Raw genomic sequence first — 25,466 nt, 5'->3', positions numbered from 1 at the left:
TGCAGCTTTGACAACTGCGCAGTGTGAACTGGTTGAATCTGAGAAAACAGGCGCGATCAGCAATCTGTCAATGGTAAGAAAATCGAAACTCGTCACAGAAATTATGAAGAAATACAAGACACACTAAAGTGTAATGCAATGAAATACATGTGTTATGTCTAGATTCACCTGTCATTAATGCCGAAATATTGTTCACGCATTGATGTTTCATATCACTGCAATGCCTTGCATTTTTGTGTGAGATGTCACAGTTACCACCATGAAATGAAAGTCTATTTTGTTAAGATGCACTTGCCACTGACTCCAAAATAGTGTACGCTCGTCCAATAATGCTTTGCGACAATCTAATGCATTTGTGTGCTGTCAATGAAGATTGCATAGAAGCCCATCCTGGTCTTTGTTTTCAGGCTGATATAAACGAAGAGACTTTGCCAGAAATCGTCAACACTACTAAAGCTGTGTTAAGAGAGAACACCACTACATCCGCACTTGATGTCATTCTGGTGGCCAACATCCTGGACAATGCTACACGACTAAGTAACATCCCGATAAAAGTATGTTAGACGCAATTATATTTTGCATGAATAGGTTATTTGATATTTATCTTTTGGTATGGACTGTTTTATCAGTACTTTATTTTTTGTGCTGTAATTCCAATCATTATTTGGATTTATACTTATGAATGATTGCATGCGTTTGCTCTCTCTTGTGTTCTAGACTTGTGTTTGCTTTATAGCAAAACATATTAACACTTCATACATTTGTCAAAGAATAAATCAAACATATATGTGACCAAATCGCATCAAGAATTGCTGTAAGTATGAACAAATAAAAAAGTAAGTTGTCAAAGTCAGAGCTATTCAAATCATTTGTTTGATATTTTAATCTTGTAGAAAAGCCAGCTATATGTCGATATGTCGATCCTTGGTGAGCATATTGCATTTGTTTCATCTGTAATGACATTGGCCTTTGGCCTCGATCAGATTGACAGAAATGCTGGTCTCTCTAATGAGGCACTAAACGTCTCATAATGTGTTTGTGTCCTTGTCATTAATGGTATTACCAGTACAGGACTTTTTCATTCTACTGTTTAAAGGCATATGTACGCGCTCCCGTGTTTACAAAGTGTAGTTTGCCCATAATCGATGTCAAACGCACCATAAGACCATGTAATGACGATATGTCGCCATGCGCGGACCATATACATGCATTACAGCTTGTTTTAGAGTCTCAAAAACTTTGGATGTAAACAAAGACGCGGAGTTATTTCCCTTGCGTCAACGCTACCTCTGTTGGCAAATCTGTAAATAGGACGATCCAGATCAAAATGAAAATTAACATATCTCAACATTGAAGGGGTCCTAGACCACAATATTTTGCAGGGAACTTAATTTAGCATGTCTCCAGCTGTTGGTAAAGCAATTAGCGTGTATAGTCATCGAGTACATATGGCTTTAAGTTCTCTTGCTGACATTTCCAACGCTCTTTTAAATTCCTTTACATATAGAATGAAAGACAAGGGATAGTGCAACTTAATGTGTAATTTCTGCAGAGAGCAAATCCTACACCGATTTTATATCTTTGATGAGTATGTCACACACGACACAACAGTTACTTGACAAAGTCTGGCGGCGGAACGAAGTTCAGGGGTGGATGTTGCAGTGAGTGCTGCGGCGTGGGTGCATACTGGGAGAAGGAACAAGCGTCGGGACAAGCAAAAAGAGAATGAAACAAAATAAAATAAATACATAAAGAAGAAAAGAGAGAAGAAAAAGAGAAAAGAGGAAAAGTAGAAAAAAAAAGAAAAAAAAAGGTACTTGTGGATATCAGTTTGATGGTATGTTTCTTTTCTGCAGAACATGTTGAAAACAAATCACAGTTAGTTTTATTAGTTTTTTGCGTGAATAATGTTAGTGAACATGCACGACTTGTTTGCACTATCTCGTGTCCCTTAGCCATCAAGGAGCAACATCCATAGAATAAGTTTCCCAACCAGTGCTGCGGGCTTACACGCTTTGATGTTTCACGTGCTATCTTATCAACAGACCGCAACAGACATATTGGAGATCGTTGAGATTGTAGCTGGACTCAACCAGACTGTGTTAGAACAGTCCAACACTGCGGATAATGCAACAAACAGGTAGGCTCATTTGTACACGTGTGTACTTATTTTGATTGCAGACAAATGTTTCTGGTGCCAATCATTAAATATCAACAGCTTTTTGTTTTCAGCGAAACATAGAACTCCATATTCAATTTGACAAAACAATTGTAATGCCGCCGAATCGAATTGTCTCGTCACAAAATCGTGACGCTGTTTGTTGATTGAGTGCAACACAGTGGAAAGTCTGCTAGGCTGCTGTTAACGGAATGGGTGGAGCTTTATTGTCGTTCTGCGAAAACAATGTTACCCGACCGAATGCATTGCTTGCATTGTAAGAAATGGTTTGCTGTACATCGCTGGGTCTGACGGCCACCATAAATGCGCGCCTGACAAAATACACGTCTACTTTACCAATGATGACGAAACCGGAACCACGTGGAGTTTGTTGTTGTAAATTCAAGTCCATAACGTTACATTGGGCGGGTCTGGAGAGGTTATGCCCCCTTTCTTTCGGCTGGTAACTGGCGCCACCTCGCGGCAAGATCACACGAGAAAGCAAAAACACCTTGCATTGGTCCCAAATAGCATATCGGTTTGGTAACAGTTCGTAGTAGTAAAGTTTCTATTTGTGTCCCCAGAATAAGTTTCTATTTGGGACATGAAGTGGTTATGCGCTAAGAAAAAGTTGGGTATGTGGGGGTAGGGCCGGGAGGATGACGGGAGAGGGGCTGTAAAAGTTAAAAGTTGCGTTGATAAAAGTTACAAGAGTCTGGTATTGGGCACGTATCAGATTCGCCTATAGTTACTATTGTTGCTGTGTCTATAATTATTGTGTCAGGGGGTGAGGGGGGGTATAAAATAGTTCAGTTTTTATTAGGTCTAATAACTTTTTTTTTTTTAAAGTGATAAAATCAGGACCACCCTTTTTAAAAACGTTCAGTATGCGAGGCATCTGTTCTGCCGAAGCAGTTTTAAAATTGGGTATCTAAAATGTACATAGTTTACATAATATATACATAATATACATCAAACTGGCTTGCTTAAGAATAGGTAGAGGTACATGAGGGTAATTAAAAAAATATATAAAAAAATAAAAATAAAAAAAATTAAATAAAATAAAAAAATTAAAAATTAGAAAAAGAATGTATCCAGCAGTGTTTCGTAAAAGATAGTTTGTCATATGTTGACGCGATACTTAATTATAATAAGGTTAGTAGAAGTGTTGCGTATAAAAAGTTTGTCCTTTGATGACGCAAACCTTGAGGATAAGATGGTTGATTTATTTTTTTTAAATTTGGTGGACTGCCATTTTGAGCCCTTGGCTGGGTATAGATGGGGGGCCTGCTTGGTGATGTTGTGGTAGCAGTAGATACGAGTGGGTGTCTCGATTTGGTTGGGTCTTGGTGTGCGGTGCTCAGCGACCCACTCGCCAGAAGGGGCGGGGAGGGGAGAGGGGGGATGAGGGTGGAGGGGGGGCTCGTCTTTCCCGGCAAGTGGGTACCGGCGGGGCGCGCACACAGACACGAAGTGGTTGAGGTATGGTGGGGAGGGTTAGGTACGTGTTATGTGAGTATTAGGTGTGCGGTGCACAGCTCCCCCCACCAGGTGGAGCAGGGAAGGGAGAGGGGGGGTGGGGGATAGCCCTTCGCTCCCAGTGGGGGGAATGCTGGCGAACGCGCACACCAGGTGGAAGTTGGGGGATAGTAAGGGGTGTTAAGGTTGGATTTTTAAAGCCATACCGGGCTATCAAGAGAGTGGTTGAGGTATGGTGGGGAGGGTTAGGTACGTGTTCTGTTGGTATTAGGTGTGCGGTGCACAGCTCCCCCCACCAGGTGGAGCAGGGGAGGGAGAGGGGGGGTGGTGGATAGCCCTTCGCTCCCAGCGGGGGATGCTGGCGGACGCGCACACCAGGGAAGTTGGGGTATAGTAAGGGGTGTTAAGGTTGGATTTTTAGAGCCATACCAGGCTATAGAGTCTACGAGTGGTTGAGGTATGGTGGGGAGGGTTTCTGTTGGTATTAGGTGTGCGGTGCACAGCTCCCCCCACCAGGTGGAGCAGGGAAGGGAGAGGGGTGGTGGGGGATAGCCCTTCGCTCCCGGCGGGGCGAAGCTGGCTGTCGCGCACACCAGGTAGAAGTTGGGTTACAGTAAAGGGTATTATGGTTGGGGTTTTATAGCCATACCGGGCCATTTTATAACACTCAGGAATCTGGTTTAAAAACAGTACGCCGTATCAGAGTGATATATGATCGAGCATACCTTCCTGACATGACTCCACCCTAATGTTGCATGTTGGTGCAAGCATTGTGAGGGTGTAAGATTATGTAGAGGTTACATGCCGAGTCTCAGTGATTATTAAAAATAATGGTCGAAGTTAGCGGATCATGAAAAATGCGAGCTTTAGCGAGCTTTTTCATGACCGCGAACTGAGACCATTATTTTTTATAATCACTGAGACGAGGTGTGTAACCTCTTTATTCCTCCTTTCTTCAGTTATTCAAAGAAAAGAGGAGTTTTTTGCGAAAGTTTGATCGAATCCTATTCTCTCAACCAGTCAACCTGCGCAGGCGATCGATTAATGCGCGGTTGTATAGTTCCGTGCAAATCATTCCATTCTGTTAACACTTCTTGTCAGTTTTCCTATTTTGGGCTAAAATCAAGTACACAGATATGCTGTTATTCTGCTGTGGCGGCAAAGGCAGATATTGTGTGTTCTGTATATGTTTTGGTATCGGTTAGGATAATGTTCTTTCGTCAAATGGGACTAGCAGACGAACTTTTGCACCCGTGTTCCAACGTTAAAAACTGTATGAAGTTAAGTTTTCTGGGGAAAATAGTGTATGAAACCGCTTTATGTTGTTTAAATTGATGAGATGTGTGCATTTGGTTGCGTGTGATCTGTTTATTAAATGAAATATTGTTGAAAACTGACCGTCGGATTGCAGTCTGTTGTCGAAGAAACTGAGTGAAAAGAAGGGGAACTACTCTTGTCGCTAGACAAAGTATGAGTTACTTGCCTTGGGAAATTGCTTGTGATGAACGTCTGATCTAGATTCAGAAAACAACCGAACTCATGGATTTTATATGGAGATTCATGTGTTCAGGCCTGTAGTTGTTAATTTAAATGCGGTATGTTTGTATTGTTTGCTCCAGAGATGTATACTTCGTACATTAGAGCGTTCGGAACTTTTCAGTCGCAAAAAGTAGTACCGAAACAGAACAGCTTCTCAACCCATTGCACTATCGAGGATTCAGGCTGTTGCTGGGTCGTTATTTGTTTGGTTGCTGGGTCATTATCGAAAAATAACTACCCCTACAAGTTTACAGAGGTAAAGAAGCAGAGGGGGGAATAAGTTGTTTTATGTACTGGTGAAGTGTTGGGAATATTGTTTTGATTTCTTCACAGTCACTGAAAATGTGTTCAAATGAGATATTTGTCCCACACTCGCAGGGAAGCGGAAAGAATTTATATCTGCAGCTATGAGTTTTAATCTTGCGTACAATCTGCAAGAGGTTAAGGGGGAGAGGGGGGAACGATCCTGGCCCCATGTTAAGTTCTGGGTCGGCGGCTAACTGGGTGTTAAGCTTGGAGTATGCCTCAGAGGTGGACAGTTTTATATCGATGATACTTTGTTTAGGTAGTAGTGCTGCCTCTTTCGCAGCACTGTCGGCAATTTCATTCCCATAAATTCCGGTATGCGACGGGACATACAGCAGTCTGAGGTCTGTACCAGAGATAATAATTTGGTGTGAGATTAATAGGGCTTCATTTTGGAGTTCAGTTCTATTTGTTGTATTACGGGAGAGAGCCTGTAAGGATGATTTGGAGTCTGTGCATAGCACAACTGCGTTGGGTTTTACTGGTAGGTCATTTATGCAAGACAGTGCCATGATAATGGCATATAGTTCGGCAGAGAAAATGGATACTCCAGGGTTCAGTTTATATCTTTTGGTCACTTTTAGGTCCGGAATAGTGAAAGCACAGCCGACTGATCCGTCTTGAAGTTTGGATCCGTCGGTGTATACTTTTAGGAAGTGTAAATACGTGGTGCCTAGGGCTTCTTTTGTGAGGGAGCTAATCAGTAGTGCGTCGTTAGCTTTGGTAAGATTAGGTTGGATTTCTTCTACTATGTCCGGGTGTTCCAGGAGCCAGGGGGGGGAAGCTTTGGCAGGTAGCCTTAGCGATGCTGTCAGCCTGTATGTTTAGTGGTTGTAACAGTGGTTTAGCGAATTCCCAAATGGGTATGATTTTGTCGTATATAGTTATTGTTTTATCACGTAGGCGGTCGTAACTGTTGTGTTTAAAACGTGTAACATCATCAGACATAATCTCCGAGGTGGGGGTTATCCACTGAGAATGTTCTGATACAGAATTGAGCGGTTCTGAGTCTGCGTTCCTGTTCCAGAGTCAGCCAGCCCACTTCTTTGTAGGTTAGCTTATTGACTGCAAACCGAGGGATGTTTAAAGCCAGTTTTAAGGCTTTTAGTTCTGCTTTTTCGCGACACGCCGCCAGAATACTGGCGTTGACTGATCATGCCGTTGTCAGCACGCCGCCAGAATCCGTGCGTTAGGTGCGTGAGTCACTTCGCCACACACCGCCATAATAGTGGCGTTGGAAGTGGAAAATACCACGCTGGGGATTTTCCATACGAAAACCCACGTGATAGGTTCAGAGGTCGGCTGCATTATCATACGCGACAAATAACTCCCAGAACAGTTGATTTCATTGGTTAGTTTGGATACTACAGGTCATTGACGGCACCAACCCATGCCTTAGTTTCATATTTAGGATTCCAAAATGTCGCGAGTTGTCAGTGTTGTTGTTGCGAAGCGAAGCGGCGTGCGGAAGGCAGGCAGTGTGTGCATCAAACAGTGTTGTTGTGATGGATGGATAAGTGAGTGATGAGGGTGAATGAGTTAGCCAAATCAAGAGCTCGAGGTGTCAATGCTACTTTGGCCAAAACCCAATGCAAGCGGACGGACGCGATTCTGGTGCCGGGAATGTGCTGTGGCCACATGGCTGTGGCGCTTTGTGTTGAGCCGTGCTTCGAAGTGTGGCACACAAAGAAGGATGTTCTCCGTGCATAAACCGAGTTCTAAACAAGTCATTTATACAAAAACTGTAAATACTGTGACAGCAAGTGTTTCTTTTCTTCTATGGATAAAACCCAACGCAATGGGACTCGATTCTGGTGCCTGGAATGTGGTGTGGCGTTTTGCGTTGAGCTGTGCTTCCAAGTGTGGCACTGTAAATACTGTGACAGCAAGTGTTTCTTTTCTTCTACATGGATATATTCATCATAGTCATCACCCAGTCATCTCATTGTCTCATTCAGGTTAGTAAATTCTTTTTTGAGTATTCACTAACAACATTTTGTGCATATTTTCAAACATGTCTGTAGTATTTATGTGGTGCCTCTGGACTTTTTTTTATTTAAATTGTTGACATTTTCAATAGCATACCACACAAACACAACAAGCCTTTTGACAAATACAAAGTACATTTCTGAAACAATGAAAGATCTTTCTTTAATTGTGTGCAAAAAGTAAGTCTCCACATGGTACTAGTTTTTTTACAATATTTTTTTCAAAATACAATATTTTTTTCAAAATTTCCCAATTTTGGTTGTCAGCAGGCTATTTATTGACATTTTCAATAGCATACCACACAAACACAACAAGCCTTTTGACAAATACAAAGTACATTTCTGAAACAATGAAAGATCTTTCTTTAATTGTGTGCAAAAAGTAAATCTCCACATGTACTAGTTTTTTTACAATATTTTTTTCAAAATACAATATTTTTTTCAAAATTTCCCAATTTTGGTTGTCAGCAGGCTATTTATATGCTTTGGCTCAGGCGTTCTGAGTGTATAGTCATGTCATAGGGTGGACGTAGCAGCAAAGTAGACTTCCTGCCCATAAGTTAGTCTTGAGCGTACCAGTGCTTTTGTCATATGGACTAAGGTCTTTTGACCACAGGCCCACGCCTCCGCACTGAGAGCTTTTATTAGACTAACTGCTTTATTTGCTTTTGCGATCAGGTGATGAACATGGGGGGCCCAGGACAGGTTGCGTTGTACAATCACACCTAAAAAATTGACTTGTGCACTGGGAAGAATGTGTTGGTCGCCGATAGTGAGTCGGCATTTATTATACATTTGTTTACGTGATACTACCATGAAAACTGTTTTTTTCTGCTGCTAGCTCGAAGCCATTAGCGTTCATATAGTCAATTAGGTTATTTACCTTCTTTTGGAAACTGTTTATAGTGGGTTTATTGTTACGATTTACAGGAGGTTTTTGATCTAGGATGGCGAGGTCATCTGCGTAGAGCATGATGGTAGCCCCTCCTACGTCTACTGAGTCAATATCATGCAGCATGATACTGAACAAAATCGGTGCGATTACACTGCCCTGGGGTATCCCCATGTCCAAAAACTGGGGTTCAGAGAGGGAGGCACCAACCTTGACTGCCATAGAGCGGTTTAGGATAAAGTCTTTTATAAAATTGTACATATGGCCGGTAATACCAATACTCTTTAACTTGAATAGTAGGCGGGCATGCCAGACAGAGTCATATGCTTTTTTCACGTCAAAAAATGTTGCAAGTAAGGTATTTCTTTTATGGGCTAAGGTCTTTTTCATATTTTCTACTAGTTTAACTATGTGGTCGCTGCAGGACCGGCCTTTTCTAAAGCCTGACTGACAGGATGGTATTATGTTATGTTTGTTTAGGAAGAATTCCAATCTGTTTTTAACTATTCTTTCGTAAATTTTACCTAGGTGGGGGGTGAGAGAGATAGGGCGGTAGCTGCCAGGGTTATCTTTTGGTTTACTGGGTTTAGGGATGGCAACTACGTGGGCATGTTTCCATGCAGCGGGAATCTTATCCCTAACCCAAATAAAGTTATAAAAGTCTGCCAGGATATTTAAGAAGTGATCAGGGAATTTGCCTATCATTTGGTATGATATTATGTCCGGCCCTGCAGCCTTTTTACGTTGTTTAATTTGTTTTACTGCCTTACTACATTCTTGAAAAGTTATCTTGGTATAAATGGGGTTATTGTTATCTGGGGCGGGGTCATCATATTCTTTTTCGGTCTCCGTGCGGAAGCGTAGTCTTTCTGGGTCTAAGTGTCTGGCCTGGCCAGCTCTGGCGAAGGTCTCTGCTAACGCGTCAGCTTTTTCTTTATTATTTGATGTCTTGGTGCCGTTTACGAGAAGGGGTCTTTCTGTGGCCTTTCCCCTCCTTTTGAACTTTCTAAATTTCCCCCAGATCTTGCCCAGGTCTCGGAAATCTTTAATGTCATTTTGCACATAGTCCTCCCAGTGCTGGAGCTTTGCCTGTGCAATAGTTAGATTACATGAACTTTGAGCCTCTTTCATTGCCATATAGTTTTCGTAAGTTTGATTTTGTGCGAAGTTTTTAATGGAGGCTCTTTTAATTTGGACTGCCTCGTGGCACAGGTCGTTCCACCAGGAGGCTGGCTTGTGTTTATGTTTAAATCCTTTGTTCTTTGGTATGGAGGCGTCAGCAGCAGAGATAATGCTGTTACGTAGGTTTTCATAATATTTCTCCATATCGTCACACTTAATTGTTTCAGGGTTAATTTGATTTAATTTATCCTGGAAGAGAGCCCAGTCGGCTTTATTGTATGAATATTGTTCCTGTGTAAGAGGTTCAGTACCGTCTGGTACAGCGGTTAAGAGTGTGGTTAATATTACCAGGTGGTCAGAATGCAGCGTGTCTGGGAATACAGTCCACTCTGCATCTGACACCATGGCGTTGCTAATAAAGGTTAAGTCTATGGCAGAGGCGTTTTGGGCCGGAGAGTCCGGGATCCTTGTCTTAGACCCATCATTTAAGATTTGAAAATTAGAGTTTATGATACTCTCAGCCAGCCGTGATGTATGACCCACTGGGTAGTTGTGTTCCCAGAAGCAATGACGGCTATTAAAGTCTCCCACCACCACCCAGTTTGTGGTGTCATGGTTAATATCTGTTAGCCAGTTAGTTTCATTTATGGAGTTGCATCCTTGAGGGTAGTATATATTTACTATGTTTAATTTTTTTACAGTTTTTTAGATGTACCTGGATGGTACATGAACTATTATTTTCAGTGACAGGCACAGGCGACTTTACAGGGACATAAATCAGGTTGTCGCGGACGTATGTAGCCACCCGCACTTTTCTCCCTTTGACCGCCAAGCTTACCGTAGGTGGGTAAAAAAAAACCTTCGAGTTTAGGAAGTTGATTAAAATGTACGTTTAAAGATTGGATTGCTAAAATATCACATTTTTCATGGGATAAAAAAATCGTTAAGATAGTGGATATTCCTGTTAATACTTCGACAGTTCCACTGAAAAATGGTTAGTCCTTTATTTAATGCATTGTTTGTGGGTCCAGTTTGTGTTCCCTCCATTGTAGTGGAGACTAACAAGAGTGAGAGAAGTATGTGGTTTTTGATCTGGGTAAGGGAATCCATTATAGGGTCATTTGGAAGTTTATTATTTCTTTTGTAGTTAAATCTCTGGCCCCAGCGAGGGAACCCAGAGCGAGGAGGGGGCCGTCAGGTGTGACTGTTGTAGTGTTTGTTTTTGTGAGTGTTTGGTATATGGTAGTGAGTGATTCTATCAGTGCACTTGGGCTTTGTTTCTGTTTTGCCTGTATCATGAAAATGAGTGTTTGTTCTAAGAAATCCTGGAGGTCTGACTGTTCTTTGGGGAGGTTGTTCTTAGTGGTGTATATTTTGTTCATGAGTGCCTGTGCGAGTTCTTCTTCTGCTTGTCTTCTTTCTATTCTGAGTTTGTCTAGGATGCCCTCCTCCACTTCCTTCATGACTTTGTTAAAAATGGTCTGAGCCATATGTTCCTGTGTATCACTTTGTTGTACTATCTCTTTCACATCAAGCATGGGCTGGCTGATCGTATGTGTGAAATCTTTTGTTTTGTTCAGTGTCTTTTTATTTATATTTTGTTTTGTTGGTTTGGTCTGAGGATTCACTGTTGGAGAACATTTTTGTTGGGATGGTGGATCTATACTGATCTGAGGGGCGGCTGCCTTGGTCATGCCTATTTTGGCGGCATTCGCGTACCCCGAGCGTGGGGTAGAAGACGTAGTGGTTGGAGCACGCCAGTATGTGTCTATTTTCTCCGCGGGTTGTCTTGTTTGTGTGGTGGTTTTGTTTTCGCTGCGCGCGGTGTCCGCGCGAGCTCGCTGCATGGCTACTGCGTACGGGATAAAAGTAGATTCCCTGATCTTGTTGGCTTTTGCTCTTAATCTGACTTCAGGGCATCCCTGGTAGGCTGCTGAGTGGTCTGCTTTACAGTTAACACAATGTCTGGGGAGGGTACATGTGGAGGCCTCGTGGCCAACTGTCCCGCACCTACTACATGTTTGTTTTTTTGATTTGCACTTGAACTTCATGTGTCCTAGTCTCTGGCACATTGTGCAGCGTCGCACCGGAGGGGCATACGGTTCAACACCATAGATCTCCCCCTCCAGCACAACGCTCTCGGGCAGGACAGCAGTTTTAAATATTAATCTGACTGCTGTTGATGCATTTTTTTCCTTATTGTGCAGTCTCTGCATTTTTTTACACAGGGCTTTCCTCTTTCGTTGGTTCCCCTTCCCTCCACCGGGATCCGAACTCGAATGGACATGGCCATGAGCTCTTCCTCCGTGTGGAAGAGGGGGACTCGCTTTATAACACCTTCTGTGGTGGCCTCAGGGATGAATGATTTAATGTTGATACCCCCCACCTTAGTGAGGGAGAGGAGTTTCCTCTGCTGGGCGGCAGAGACGCACCCCACCAGCACGCTCCCTCCAGGAAGTTTGCGTACCGATTAGATGTTCCCCACCGCGAAGCAGAAGGTCCGGAAACAGTGGAGCCCGAGGCCATGTAAAGTGGCTGGGCCGTCCTTGCAATCCTCGACTATCACTGGGTATTCCAGGAAGGCCGGGGGAGGTTGTTGTTGCTGTTGTTGTCTGAGGGGGTCTTTAAATAATTGCTTGTTGATTTTCTTTTTGCCCTGTTTGACCTCAGGGCGCGACCCAGTTGGTTTTTCTTTTTCTTTTTGTGGGATCTTATCCGCTTCTCTGGGTTGAGCCTGAGACAGCATAGAGTCGTGTGATTCGTTTCCTGTTCTATTTTTATTGCGCCTCATGCGCAGCCTTTTTTTTCTGGGGAGTTTAAATTCCCCTTCATTGTCAGTCTCGTTGTGTCTGTCTTCACTACTTAGGGGGGTGTTACCCGCTCCCCGGCCTTCCGACAGGTTTGTTTTTTGTGTGACGTCAGTGTCACTATCATTGCGTATCCGCTTACGCGGCGAGGGGCTAGCCCGCTCTGCGTCCGCGAGATCGCGGTTCTTCCTCATCAGGGCCGCGCGTTTTTTGATTTTTGCCTGTGAAAGCCTGAGTTCGTCCGCCGCCGAACGCTGCCCATTGGTTGGGACATCTGATGTCACGGAGACGGGCGACTCTGATGCATTAAAGAGAGGCCATGTTTGAGCCGAAGCTCCAGGTTTGGAGGTCCAGTGGCAGGTCTGCCACCAGACTGTAATTAAAAACTAGTGGTTTATATCCACTACTCATTTACTCAGCATCAGGCTAAAAAAAACAAGAAGAGCAAACGCTCGATCGAGTCACTTTCGCAGTTCTGAATATTATATGAGGCATCAGATGGACAGGAAGAAATTGCTATTCACAACACAATGAGTCACGTTCACATAAAATTTGAGCCCGGTCACTTTTATAGTTTCCGAGAAAAGCCCAACGTTAAGTTGTGTGTTGCCGAACAGAAAAGGCTAGTTATCTCCCTTGTTTTTCTGATAACGTTCGTAAAAGGCTACAGATGTAAATACTTTGATGTAAAGAATAATCCTACAAAGTTTCAATCACATCCGATGAACTTTGTCAAAGATATAAAATGTCTAATTTTTCCTTTGACGCTGACCTGTGACCTTGAAAAAGGTCAAAGGTCAACGAAACCATCGTTAAAGTGTAGAGGTCATTGGAGGTCACGACTAAACAAAATATGAGCCCGATCGCTTTGATAGTTTCCGAGAAAAGTCCAACGTTAAGGTGGTGTCTACGGACGGCCGGCCGGACAGACTAACACTGACCGATTACATAGAGTCACTTTTTCTCAAGTGACTCAAAAACTAACAAAAAAAAAGGTGTGTGGGGGGGGGGAGGAGGACCGATGGGTGATGAGGGGTGAGGTGATGGCGAGGGGGTAAATGGGAGGACTGCCTCGTTAATCGAAGTCAAGCCCAAGGACCATGAGGTGAGTGAGCGATGAGCATGAGGGCACCTGCAAAAATACTTATGATGCTTTGTAAAAAGCTTGTTAAAAATGTTGGTAAGATGTTATAAAAAGAACTACTACCAGACTGACTGTGATAGCTTATGGCTTGCGACACAGAAGATAGAGGAAGGGAGACGACCACTACATAGCTTAACAGGCGAGCAGCATATGTGGAGGGAAAAACGAACAACAACAAACAAGCAGAGGAACAAAGAAACAAACATACACTCCGTTATATGTAGCTCTTGGCTAGGGGAATTTACGGGAGAAAATAGTTTCCATGACCGGGAGGGGGTTTATTTCAATAAAAGGCTCCCCAGAATTTGGAAACAGGGCAAATTAAATTATATCGGGTACACTACCAGACTGTGAGGTGAAGTGTAGTGAAGTGCACAGCACGTGGAGTGGGCGTGGCTTGGGGGGCGTGGCGGGAGACACGCAGAGGCAGGATCGCGCTGCGTAGTATATATAGTAGCGGTGAGCGAGTGTAGCACGCACACCAAGATAGTGGGCAAGACACGAGAGGCACAGAACACAGGGCACAAAGCAAAGCAAAAGCAAAGCAGAAAGTCAGATAGTAGCACCTCTAAAGTCACTGAGGAAGCAAGACACAGTTACAATGCAGCAAGATATCACAGACAGTCTTTAGAGACAAAGCACACGTACCAACAAGCACAACATCACAGTCGTAGTAGAACAGCGCAACAGCGCAATGAGATAGATAGTGGGGTGTTTTCTGTGTTTTTTTTGTTTGTTTTTTTCACAAGTTATTCTTTTTCCTTTATCCACGGATCTCCCTTGAGAGTGTGAGCCTGATCGTGTGTGAAAAAAACAGTTCGTGTGTAAGTCATGCATTTTATACGGTAAACAGACAATGGTCGGTTCTGGTGAGGTTATGCCCCTTCTTTCTTCCGGCTGGTAACTGACGCCGCCTCGCGGCAAGATCACAGGAGTTGTTTTGCGTTATCACCCCAGAAGCGCTCATTACTTAGCAGTAGGGCCTAGAACAGGGCGAAGTGCGTCTATCAAATTCAATACCGCGAATTCCCCCCACATGTCCATCAGATTTGAATTATGGCCATGGTATTCTTCATATTACAATATTTCACATTCGCTCAATTCTCGTTCCACTCTTTAGAGTAGCCAGGGATGACCAAATCTCAACTATTTAACTCGCCAGTTGGGCGAGAAACTTCAAGAAAGTCACTAGCCCGCCAGAAATGTCACATGTCACAGTTGCTGCATATGCATTGTTTATGGCTTTAAAACTCGATGTTACAACCAAAAGAGTTGCATTTGACCAGCATTTTCACTGGCCAGGGCTAGTTGCCAGGCGGTTTCTACTAGCCCGGCGGATTTTTGACTCGCCCCTGGCGATCGGGCGGACAATTTGACCATCCCTGGTAGCAAAGGCAGATTTTTTGTTGTAGAGATTTGAACACTCAGTTAATTGGTTTGTCAGACCGCCCGAAAGAGGGACGAAAATTATATAGTCAGGATTTGGATAAAATATGGTATTAAGGTAAACTGTTGTTTATAGTTTTGCAAGACTAAACGCCTGGTATAAACCTCATGTCATCTTATGTTATGTTATGTTATGTTATGTTATGTTATGTTATGTTATGTTATGTTATGTTATGTTATGTTATGTTATGTAAGATTATGTTATGTTATGTTATGTTGTGTTATGTTATGATATGTTATGTAATGTTATGTAATGTTATGCTATGTTCTGCTAATGTTATGCTATTTCATCTCATGTTATCTTATCTTATCTTATCAAATCATATCTTATCTGGTCTTATCTTATCATATCTTAACTTGTTTTCATCTTGTCTTATCTTCACGCACAGTACTTACACCTGTTGAATCATATAGTAGACAGAGTGTCACTGCGCGACTGAGGATCTATTGGCATTCAGACCAACGACTCCATCCTGCAGATGTTCAGCTTCTACTTGGAGACTGAGTTTCTATGTTTCCACTTGAACACTTCGTGTACTTTGTTCTTGTCTTCTAATAAAGAATGCTGCAAGCGGTGGAGTCATTTCGAGACAGAATGTCATTGGATCGATTCGGGTTCTGCTTGCACTTATTCCAACAACTCAGTCCTTCCTACAGATGTTCATACTTTGGCACTGAGTGCCTGTGTCTGTAACTGCACTATGTCTCTTTCCTAAGGAGTCACTATGTCTCTAACTGCGCTATGTCTATTTCCTAATGAGTCTCTAACTACACTATGTCGCTTTCCTAATGAGTCTCTGTGTCTCTAACTGCACTATGTCGCTTTCTCAACGAGTCTCTATGTATCATACTGTGCAATGGTTTTTTCTTAATGAGTCTCTGTGTCTCTAACTGCACTATGTCGCTTTCTCAACGAGTCTCTATGTATCATACTGTGCAATGTTTTTTTCTTAATGAGTCTCTGTGTCTCTAACTGCACTATGTCTCTTTCTTAATGAGCCTCTATGTCTCATACTGCGATATGTCTCTTTCTTAATGGTTCTCTATGTCTTATACTGCGCTATGTATCTTTCCTAATTCAGAGTACTGCAAGCCGTAGAGTCACTTGGGGACAGAGTGTCACTAGGCGACGCAGGCTCCGCTCGCATTCAGACCAACAGCACCGTTCTTCAGGTCTGGAACCTGACAACAGTCTCCGACTCTCACGTGCTTGGACTGGAGCTGGCGTTGGACAGCGGCGATGTCACCGATATCACAGACGGTCAAGGTCGGGGGAACCGATCAGAGGGCGAGAGGAAATATGACAACACAGACACCGCCATCATGCTGCCGGGCAAGATGGGCAGCAGTATTGTAGAGAGTAAGATGTAGTAGAATACAATACAGTTAAGAAAATACATTATAATACAAAAACAATACCACAGAAGTGCGATACTGTACAGAAGGCATTACAATACAATGCAATGCTATGCAATACAGTATAATGAAATGCCATACAAGACACAATAAGACATTGCAATATACGACATTACAATAATAATATACACTCGAATCCTCCTCTCTACGCAACTCTCATACACGACCACCTGTCCAGTACGGCCAACCACACATTCCCGACCATAGTTTTTCTTCTTCTATGAATCACCTTTCCATAGCAACAACATGTCTATGATTACTATTTTTGGTCGTTCCATTTTGAGGTCGTTAAAGACAGTTTCGACATACGTTAGATGTACTAATAGCATCGCAATACAATGCACTGTGATTCAATGCAATTCACTACCAAGTAAGAGATTGTACAACACACAACTGTACAATACAAGTTAATTTGATGCGACCAAATGCAATACAATGCAACATTGCCATGGGAACTGTCGACATGAGAGCAATGTTAATAGCTTGGAGACTTAGAACTGGGTTCTTCTGTCTCAAAGACATCCAGTCCGAGAACGCATACACCAGCCAAGGATTATATCGGAGAAAGTTTCTCCCATTTTGCTGGCAAGTAATCTGTTTTGTCGTGCTCTGGTTTCGAGTCAGCCGAATTTCGGTGAAAAATTAAGCGACATTTGACTTGGACAAACGTTTCGACAATTTTCTCCTCTGAGCTTTTCACAAACTTCTAGTGGACAAAGGTCGGTTCAAAATCGGGTTGGAATCGTCAATATGAACCAAGTTTAAATGTACAATCTACCCTCATGTGAACGACGTCAGATCATCCAGTCTAGGCTTCTGCATGAAATAACATTAGCCTTCCTTTTGGAAAACAACAACAACCCACCAACAACTAAATGCTCTCTGCTTTGTTTACAGAGTGCAATTTCAATTATGAGTTTTCGTTAGAGACACCCATACCAATCTGTGAAATAAATCCATAACAACGCTTTTCCACTTTGAGGGCAGAGGGTTTTGGTTGATGTATAAATAATAAGTGGAGGGATGGCTTTATAGATCTCAGATGACGAGCCGAATCGTTAACACAGGAAGGAATGTGCCTGTTTGAGAACAATCATGTCTTGCAGAATACCCAGGGCGAGACATTCGCATCGCTGGCAGCATCTTCAGCAAGACTTCGCTGTTCAGGTCCAGTGCGGGATCCAACGTGACGGAAGCTGACTCGCGCCACCGTCACGCCACACTGAACAGCAAGGTGATTGCTCTTCGAATCACTGTGGACGGCCAGCCTAAAACCAACCTTACAGCGTTTGGAAAAGGATCCGTGACCACTGTGTTCACCCCCGTTCAGGTAGGCCGCTGCACAATCACAGCAACAGAAACAGCACAAAACAAACAACCTACAACAACAAAACCAACAAATACTACTACTACTACTACTACTACTACTACTACTACTTCTAATACTACTACTACAACTACTACTACTACTACTACTACTACTAACAAGATCGGAGCGTGATTAACCATTTATCCAATAACAGGTGCTGGACCAAAACATAGGTGTGTGTGTGTGCATGTATGTGTGTGTGTGTGTGTGTGTGTGTGTGTGTGTGTGTGTGTGTGTATGTGTGTGTGTGTGTGTGTGTGTGTGTGTGTGTGTGTGTGTGTGTGTGTGTTTAAAGTTGACTAAATATAAATACCGACCTCTACCCCTCCCTTCCCTCTTAAGCCACAGAATTACTTGCACACTTGTTTAAATAATTTCAATGAATATAACAATGATTATTTCTATTAAAGTCACTGTCAAAAGAGCAATCATTCCAACGAGAGCTGAGTACATGTGTCTTCTGGGATTTCGCAATGCAAGACGGGAAGGGGGCGTGGTCGGAGGAAGGTTGTAACTATAGCGACACCGTGCAAGGAAAGGTCGTGTGTGAGTGCGATCATCTCACAAACTTCGCTGTTCTACTGGTCAGTATCACCTTTGGTATTATAGTAATACGGTTGAGTTTTTTTTTGTTTGGTGTTTGTTTCTTAAAACTTCATTGCTAAAGGAAGTTTGTTATTATGTATTCACTGTGTAAGGGAACGAAATGTGTGAGTGCGATCATCTCACAAACTGTGCTGTACTACTGGTCAGTTATCGACTTGTAAGATATAGGCGTTGTTTGTTTGCTTGTTCGTTTACCTTTTTTGTAAGAGTACTGTTGTTTCTACAGCTTCAAAATGTAGCGGAAATACGCGTGTAGGTGTGATAATCTTTCCGACAATGCTGAGGTACTGGTCACTATCGCCTTAAGGACTAGTAGTTTAATCTATGAAAAAAAATGGTTTCTTCACTTTTAAACCCAATCTTAGCGGAAGGTTTGTTACTATGGCGACACGATGCAAGGTTAGAATGTGTGTGAGGGTGACCATTTCACCAGTTTCGCATTTTGAAGCGAGGTAGCTCACAGAATGACACGACTGCCTCGCGTATAGTTGTTTCTTTGATGAAATTCAGATTTAGAAAAGGTCACATTTAACATCCCCAATGGCAGCCATGGCCGATAAGGGTCATATTTTTTTGTGTAATACCAATTTGTTCATTGTTTCAGGACCTGTACGGACAGGAAAGCAGGAAAGAGAAGATAGCACAGATTCACGAGTCAGCCCTCTCGCTCATCTCTAAGATTGGCCTTAGTCTGTCCATTGCTGGTCTCTCCGTCACTGTCATCTCCTTCATTGTTATCAAGTTAGTGTGATACGTGTTATTGTTATCGAGTAAGTGTGATACATTCAATTGTTTTCAAGTAAGTGTGATACATTCCATTGTTATCAAGTAAGTGTGATACATTCCATTGTTATCAAGTTAGTGTGATACATGTTATTGTTATCAAGTAAGTGTGATAAATTGCATTGTTATCAAGTTAGTGTGATACATGTTATTGTTATCAAGTAAGTGTGATAAATTGCATTGTTATCAAGTAAGTGTGATACATTCCATTGTTTTCAAGTAAGTGTGATACTGTTCATTGTTATCAAGTAAGTGTTATCACAAGCGAATGATAACTACAAGTTAGTATCCCCCTTCATTGGCTCTGTCGACGCCCGTTTTTAACCGCTTGCTTCCCTTTAGATAATAAAACGACCATAGGGCGTCGTCGTCACGAACTAAATCCTTTGTATGTCATCAAAAATATTGAATTCTAAGAAGAGAAATCCTGTTGAGAAATGACGTCAGAGCCTTTTGGTGAATGGTCAATGCATTTCAGAGCCGGACTACAACATAATGTCGGTCACACTTGAAATTAACGCTACTTAAAATTGCTTTCCATACGAAGTAAACGGGCGCATAGGGTCAGTTATCGATTTAACTTACATCGAGTGAGATCGACAGAAAGAAACTCGAACACCGAGGAATCGACACATGCTCGAGAACTCACAGGTTCGAAGTTGAACATTCTATTTTCACCCCGAGAATTGTGTGCCAGATTGGCTTAGTGTTAGTGTGCTCGCCCACAAACGCCGGTCACGGGTTCGATACGCATAGTTGGCAAGACATTTCAAAAATATGTTGTTTTAATGTTTCAACTTTTTGTAATTTCTGAACTCGTAATTCATGTATTTTATTCATTTTAATTAATTCCAAAGGTTTGAGTGATGTAATGAAGATCAAGAAAGTGTGATATATTTCATTGGTATCAAGTAAGTGTGATATATGTCATTGTTATCAAGTAAGTGTGATTCATTTTATTGTTATCAAATAATTGTGATACATTTCATTGTTATCAAGGAAGTGTTATACATTTTATTGTTATCAAGTTAGTGTGATTCATTGCATTAATGCCAGTAAATGTAAAATCAATAATTGGTTATGGATTTTGTTAGAATTCGCTTTCTTCTGAAAATTTGCGGAAATTGCCATTACAGTTCCAGTAAATGTTGAGACTTGTTCGCATCCCTTGGTGGTCACCTTCTCCCACTGTGCAAAAAGTTTGTCAACAGTTTCCAACGATTAATTTCTATTAAGTTTGAGTGTTTCATCGGGACTATTTATTCTTTCTGGTTATAGTGTATTGAATTGTATTGCATGATCAAATCTCATCTCAAACCGATCACATCTCATTTCCACAAATCTGATCTCATCTATCCATATCCCTCCCAGATGTGAATGCATGATATATTGTGTAAACATTTCCATCTCACACGGCATTAATAGGTAACATGCGCCTTGAGCCGCCTTGTGTGGTGAGATACGTGCGCGATATAAATCCTCGTAAATAAATAAATAAATAAATAAATCTCATTTCTTCCAGGCGTATCTAAATCGGATCTCATCTCATCAACTATCATAATTACCGTCCCGTCTCGCCCCATCCCGAATAATTTCATCCATTATCATCCCATCTCGTCTCATCCCATCTCGTCTCGTCTCATGCATCACATATCTCGTCTCATCTCATCCCATCTCATCTCTTCTGTCTGCTGAGTGACAAATAGTCAGGTAAACTCAAAGCGGAGCCAGGGATACACTCAGACAATCGTTTCTGTTCACAGGAAGTTACACAGCAGTAACTCCCAGCAGACCTTGTTCAACTTGGCGCTGGCCCTACTTCTATCATGGGTCACGTTCCTGGCGGGATTCTCGCGCGGGCATGGTCACGTGAGCTGTGTCTTGGTGGCAGCTTTGCTGCACTATTTGATCCTGGTGTCTTTCATGTGGATGGTGATAGAGGGCATCCTGCTATTCCTTCAGTTCAAAGCAAGGGTCGGGAGATTCAGCAGATACATGTTAAAAACGGCTTTACCAGCCTGGGGTACGTTATTATGTGTTGTTGCTGTTATGTAGTTTGTTGGTTTGCTTCTTGTGTGTGTGTGTGTGTGTGTGTGTGTGTGTGTGTGTGTGTGCGTGTGTGTGTGAGAGAGAGAGTGTGTGTGTGTTTGTGCGTGTGTGTGTGTGTGTGTGTGTGTGTGCAATCTTAGCAATCCTTCGCATGCGACGGCTAAACTGCACGGGTGAAATTCACTGCACACGAGCAGACGGTTTTTGACGAAGCACATTTTTCTCACTCATTCTAAAAATACTTGTCAGCATGAGGGCTGCACGTGTAATGTATTACACAGGCAGTTGTATCTGATGGTTCTCTACCGTAGTAAACACCCAGTATGACTCCTTGGTATCCTTGTAAAGAAATCGACGTTCTGACGATGTCCGCCATTTACAAGTGACGCTGTGAGGGACGTGGTCACGGAGGCCCAAGCTCAAGTTTGATTTTGATTAAAGCCTCACACCGCCTCCCGTAAACCTTCTGTTTCTGACCCCTGAGCCTCCCGAGCTTTTACAGACAGTACAAACCTACTTCCACTTGAACGCTTACCGCTTGGGAGCATCCTGGCTGCTTTCCGTTGAGAGTAAGACATTTTCAAACAATTAATTCCATGCAGTTAGAAAAGGATTTACTATAAAACAAATCGTAAGCCTCGTTTTTGCGCTAGATCTAACTTTTAAAATCTAAACAACAAGTTGACAGTATGAGAGACAAACATTCTTAAATCATAAAATAATTCTTTTGTCATCAAGACAAGATCAGTACAATTCGAAATTTGAAAGTTTGAAAAAAGGGAGTCCGGAAACCGGTCATGCAAGGTCGTGTTTGCCCAAGCAGACGGATTTTCTGCATGCCGCCAGGTCCTTTGAACGGTCAACCGCCACCGCTCAGTTCGTGCCACACGCAGTCGTTTGTTGCATTTTAGATTCAGATGTACACAATAACGTGCTATTGCGGATACAGCGAGTCGCATTCAAACCACAAACTTACCACTTCATTCATCACGTATGTAAAAAAGGGAAAGTGGGTCAAACGGGTCCACGATCGCTCAGCGGTTAATTAAACCACTAGAACTGTTGTGAGGTTTACGGCTAAATAGCCATTCAAACGAACTGTGTCATTTAATGATGTTAAATGCTAGTGCAAATGTGTTCCATGAGGTTAGATTTGCTTATTTCATGAAAGATTCTTTCTGTAAACCTCATCTGAGGCGGAGTGCGGCTTAAAGCTTCTCGGGAATAAGGTGAACTTGCAAACCGAGGCAGTTGATTGGCTGGTCAGAACATACACCTTGATATGTAAGATTAACATTAATTCGCATGACCCGACCGGCGTGCCGTAAGACACCTGTGAATTGTAGAGTTCTGTTTGTGATAGGGTCTGGCCGCTGCTGTCTCCTTGTACAGTATGTTCTTGGGGGCTATTCATTTAGCTCTTAAATCTCAATTCTGTTTGAGTGGCTTTGCCTCCAAAGGTAGTTCTTGAGCTTCGGGCAATCGGTTACACAAGTACGTGTTTATTTAAATTTTATTTGTTTGTTACTTTCTGTTCACCAGTAACCCTTAAAATGTGTGTTTACAAAATGCTATTTACTATGTTAATCTATGCGCAGGTCTTCCTCTGATTCCAGTAATCATCACATTGTCTATTGATGTCAACCTCTACAATGGTGGGGAACAATAGTAAGTTACGTCTTTGTTTGTTTGGAAAGGTACTACGTTCTGCTTGTTTCGTAGAGGGGGGTAGGGGAGGGGAGGAGGAGTTAGCTATATGCCATTTCACCATGTGGAAAATAGTAACTTGTCGTGTTCAAGAGACAAATAATCATTTATGCTATTTTTACTAGAACAAAAAAGTTAGATAAAGATAGTAACATGCCATTTTTCACGGGCAAAACATGTAATGCCACACTCCTGGTACGCTGAACACAAAATGTTAATGTTTTTTTCCCAGTGGTATACCCCCCTAGCTCGATAGCTGTGTTTTGGCCAGAAACATAATTATTTAAAGACCTTCTTTTCTGCTCAAAATGGTTTTACTTGATTAGAACAGTATGTGGGTATTACGTACGTAACTTGTGCTTATACCACACCTACCCTCAACATGACGTTTTTTGACGGCATGGTTCACTTTAAGCCGTCAAAAATGTTACAAAACTGAACGATATTTCACATTTTTACATCAGTGTGTGTCTTTGTTGACTTCACCAACAGGGCATACCCATTTCATTTACACCGGCCACTCAGTCAGGCTGATCTAACGTGAGAAAGAGAGTGATAGCAAGTTTGGAAGACGGCAAGACATCCTAGTTTGTAATGATGTTTTTGCTGGGTAGCTGCAGCCGGTATGCAATAAATCTGAAACTGTACGGAGCAGCCTCTTGAACTTAAACAGGACGATGACAAAAATCCTCTTATGTATGCACACTATAACGTAGAGCTAACAGGACATGAGAATAGACGTTGTGACGATTTTCCGTTACATTTGTGAACGTTCGTAACAACACGAAGAAAAATGTGCAACGGTGTGTGTTTCGCAAGTGATTGTGCCACTGCATCTGTGCCAAGTTACAAAAACATTTATTCAGAGGCTCAACAGTTTATCCGTTTAAAGAAAAGTAACAAGTACTCTCCCTGACGTCTTTCGCGTAACTCTTTTTGAAGGACACCTACCAATAGTTTGTTCTCAGACTTTCTGTTCATAACCTCTGTAAATGCACCCCCATTTTAAGACTCCCTCCTTTCTTTAGATCTGATTTTCTCAGCTTCATAGAGGTCTTCAGATTGGGGTTCCGTTGTATTATCTGAATGTTCTTGTTCGAAGCTGCTGGATGTCTCGCACGCCGTTCTACTACGCCTTCCTGACCCCTATTGCCATCATGGTCTGCGCCAACATTGTTCTCTACGTCCTCATCGTCGTCAGCATCTGTCGTCGGCGTGACATGTCCCAAGGTGGCACCAGCTACAACGTCATCCGAATCCGGGCTTCTATCGCCAGCTTCGTCGTGCTGGGTGAGAAAGAAACGTAACTCTAGTTTCAAATGGAAGAATACCAGTTTAGGATCGTGTAATACATCTTAAAAGTGGTCCCATAATTAACATGTATGTTACTTATGTGAATCTCTCTTTATAACTGCACAACTTCGTTCTCAGACGAGATAATAATCAGTTTAACTTGAATAGATAGATTGCGTCTAAATGTCTTCAGCTGGAATTTATTAGTGTGTTAACATTACTGAAAATGAAAGTCTACAAGTGTGTAATGGTTAGCGGGATGGTGTAGATATATAGAGGACAACTTGCCATGTCCAAGGCACCTTCCTATATAGTAAAGTGCTAATGTTAACCAGCACTAAGGGGTGATAGTGATATCCAGAGCATCCGTCCACTAGGAACCATACAGAAATACGACGGCTTAGTTGTTTTCTTAGCAAAGTGAACATTTTCGGATGGATTCATTTTGTAACTGTAACCTAAACTTAAGCTCAGACACCTCATGGTTTTCATCATTGTTTACCCGAGAAAACGGATTTTTGTTTAGATATATATGTCACAGTGGAAATGAGAATCCAGTGAAATTCAGAATCGCACTGGTGGAGATTGGAATTCCAGTTTGCACTAGGGCAAACTAGAATTCTCATCTCCACTGGATACATGTGAATGAACAATGCAGCTCCTCTTGTTGCTTTTATTGTACTGTTGTTTTGTGTCCTATGTTTCCCACCACAGGTCTGAGTTGGGTTTTTGCCTTCTTTGCCATCGAGGACGCGCGCCTGGTGTTCCAGTATTTGTTCACTTGCACCGCCGCCTTTCAGGGGATTCTCATCTTCGCCATCTTCACGGCACGCGACGCCGCCGTGCGCCAGTTCTGGCTGGACCTGATCTGCAAGCAAGTTAGGAGAGGGTTGCCTTGGTCACGTTTGGTTGGGCAGTATGCTCCTAATAGTCCAGCGACAAAAGAAACTAGTTTCAGCCGCTCCTTGTGAAATGCCGTATCTTTGGCCCTGAACTGTCAATGTTGTGGTAGCGTTATTGCTTGGCGATTGTGAACTAGGCTGTCTTGTGCAGAGAATAGACTTCGTTATTTCTGAGTACTAGCAGTCAGGACCCGGCTTCACCCGGGTTATTAGCAGAGCCCTTATGAATTTGTTCCAAGAACCATCATCACACTTTTCGGAATTTTATATCAAAGAACCAGGAATAAAAGAAAAATAGGAAAGGAAAACTCCAAATTTGGGGAAATGAGTTACTTCCCTTGCTCTCTCCTCTCTAAGAAACTTCTAGAATCGTATTCCAATAAAGATAAGAATAGATGCAAGAGTGAGCTTATACATTTGGATCAAACGACTGGAGGACAATGTTTAAGTATTACCGTCA

The 25,466-nt window shown here is 42.4% G+C and overlaps 1 protein-coding gene across 1 annotated transcript; it reads left to right on the top strand.

Annotated features, from left to right (window-relative positions):
- The first annotated feature begins 8 nt into the window (after positions 1–8).
- LOC138979049 (adhesion G-protein coupled receptor G2-like) lies at positions 9–25,075 on the top strand. Its single transcript, XM_070351858.1, has 11 exons — positions 9–73; positions 408–554; positions 2,046–2,140; positions 15,964–16,241; positions 17,404–17,627; positions 18,077–18,250; positions 18,877–19,013; positions 20,819–21,078; positions 22,703–22,772; positions 23,914–24,101; positions 24,819–25,075. Exons 1-11 carry the CDS (start codon positions 71–73, stop codon positions 25,073–25,075), a joined length of 1,833 nt encoding a protein of 610 aa, XP_070207959.1. The 5' UTR covers positions 9–70.
- The last annotated feature ends 391 nt before the right edge of the window (positions 25,076–25,466 follow it).

This window comes from Littorina saxatilis, linkage group LG10 (genome assembly GCF_037325665.1).
Source record: "Littorina saxatilis isolate snail1 linkage group LG10, US_GU_Lsax_2.0, whole genome shotgun sequence".
NCBI classification, from domain to species: Eukaryota; Metazoa; Mollusca; class Gastropoda; order Littorinimorpha; family Littorinidae; genus Littorina; species Littorina saxatilis.
Note: the sequence above shows the minus strand (reverse complement) of the source record. Positions and strands in the feature narration are given on the sequence as shown.

What these genes read in the sequence shown, in the direction of transcription:
- LOC138979049 (XM_070351858.1), top strand. An exon ending in CTGTGTTCACCCCCGTTCAG is followed by an intron (nt 17,628 to 18,076) that starts GTAGGCCGCTGC and finishes TTTCTATTAAAG; the next exon opens with TCACTGTCAAAAGAGCAATC. An exon ending in TACAATGGTGGGGAACAATA is followed by an intron (nt 22,773 to 23,913) that starts GTAAGTTACGTC and finishes TCTTGTTCGAAG; the next exon opens with CTGCTGGATGTCTCGCACGC.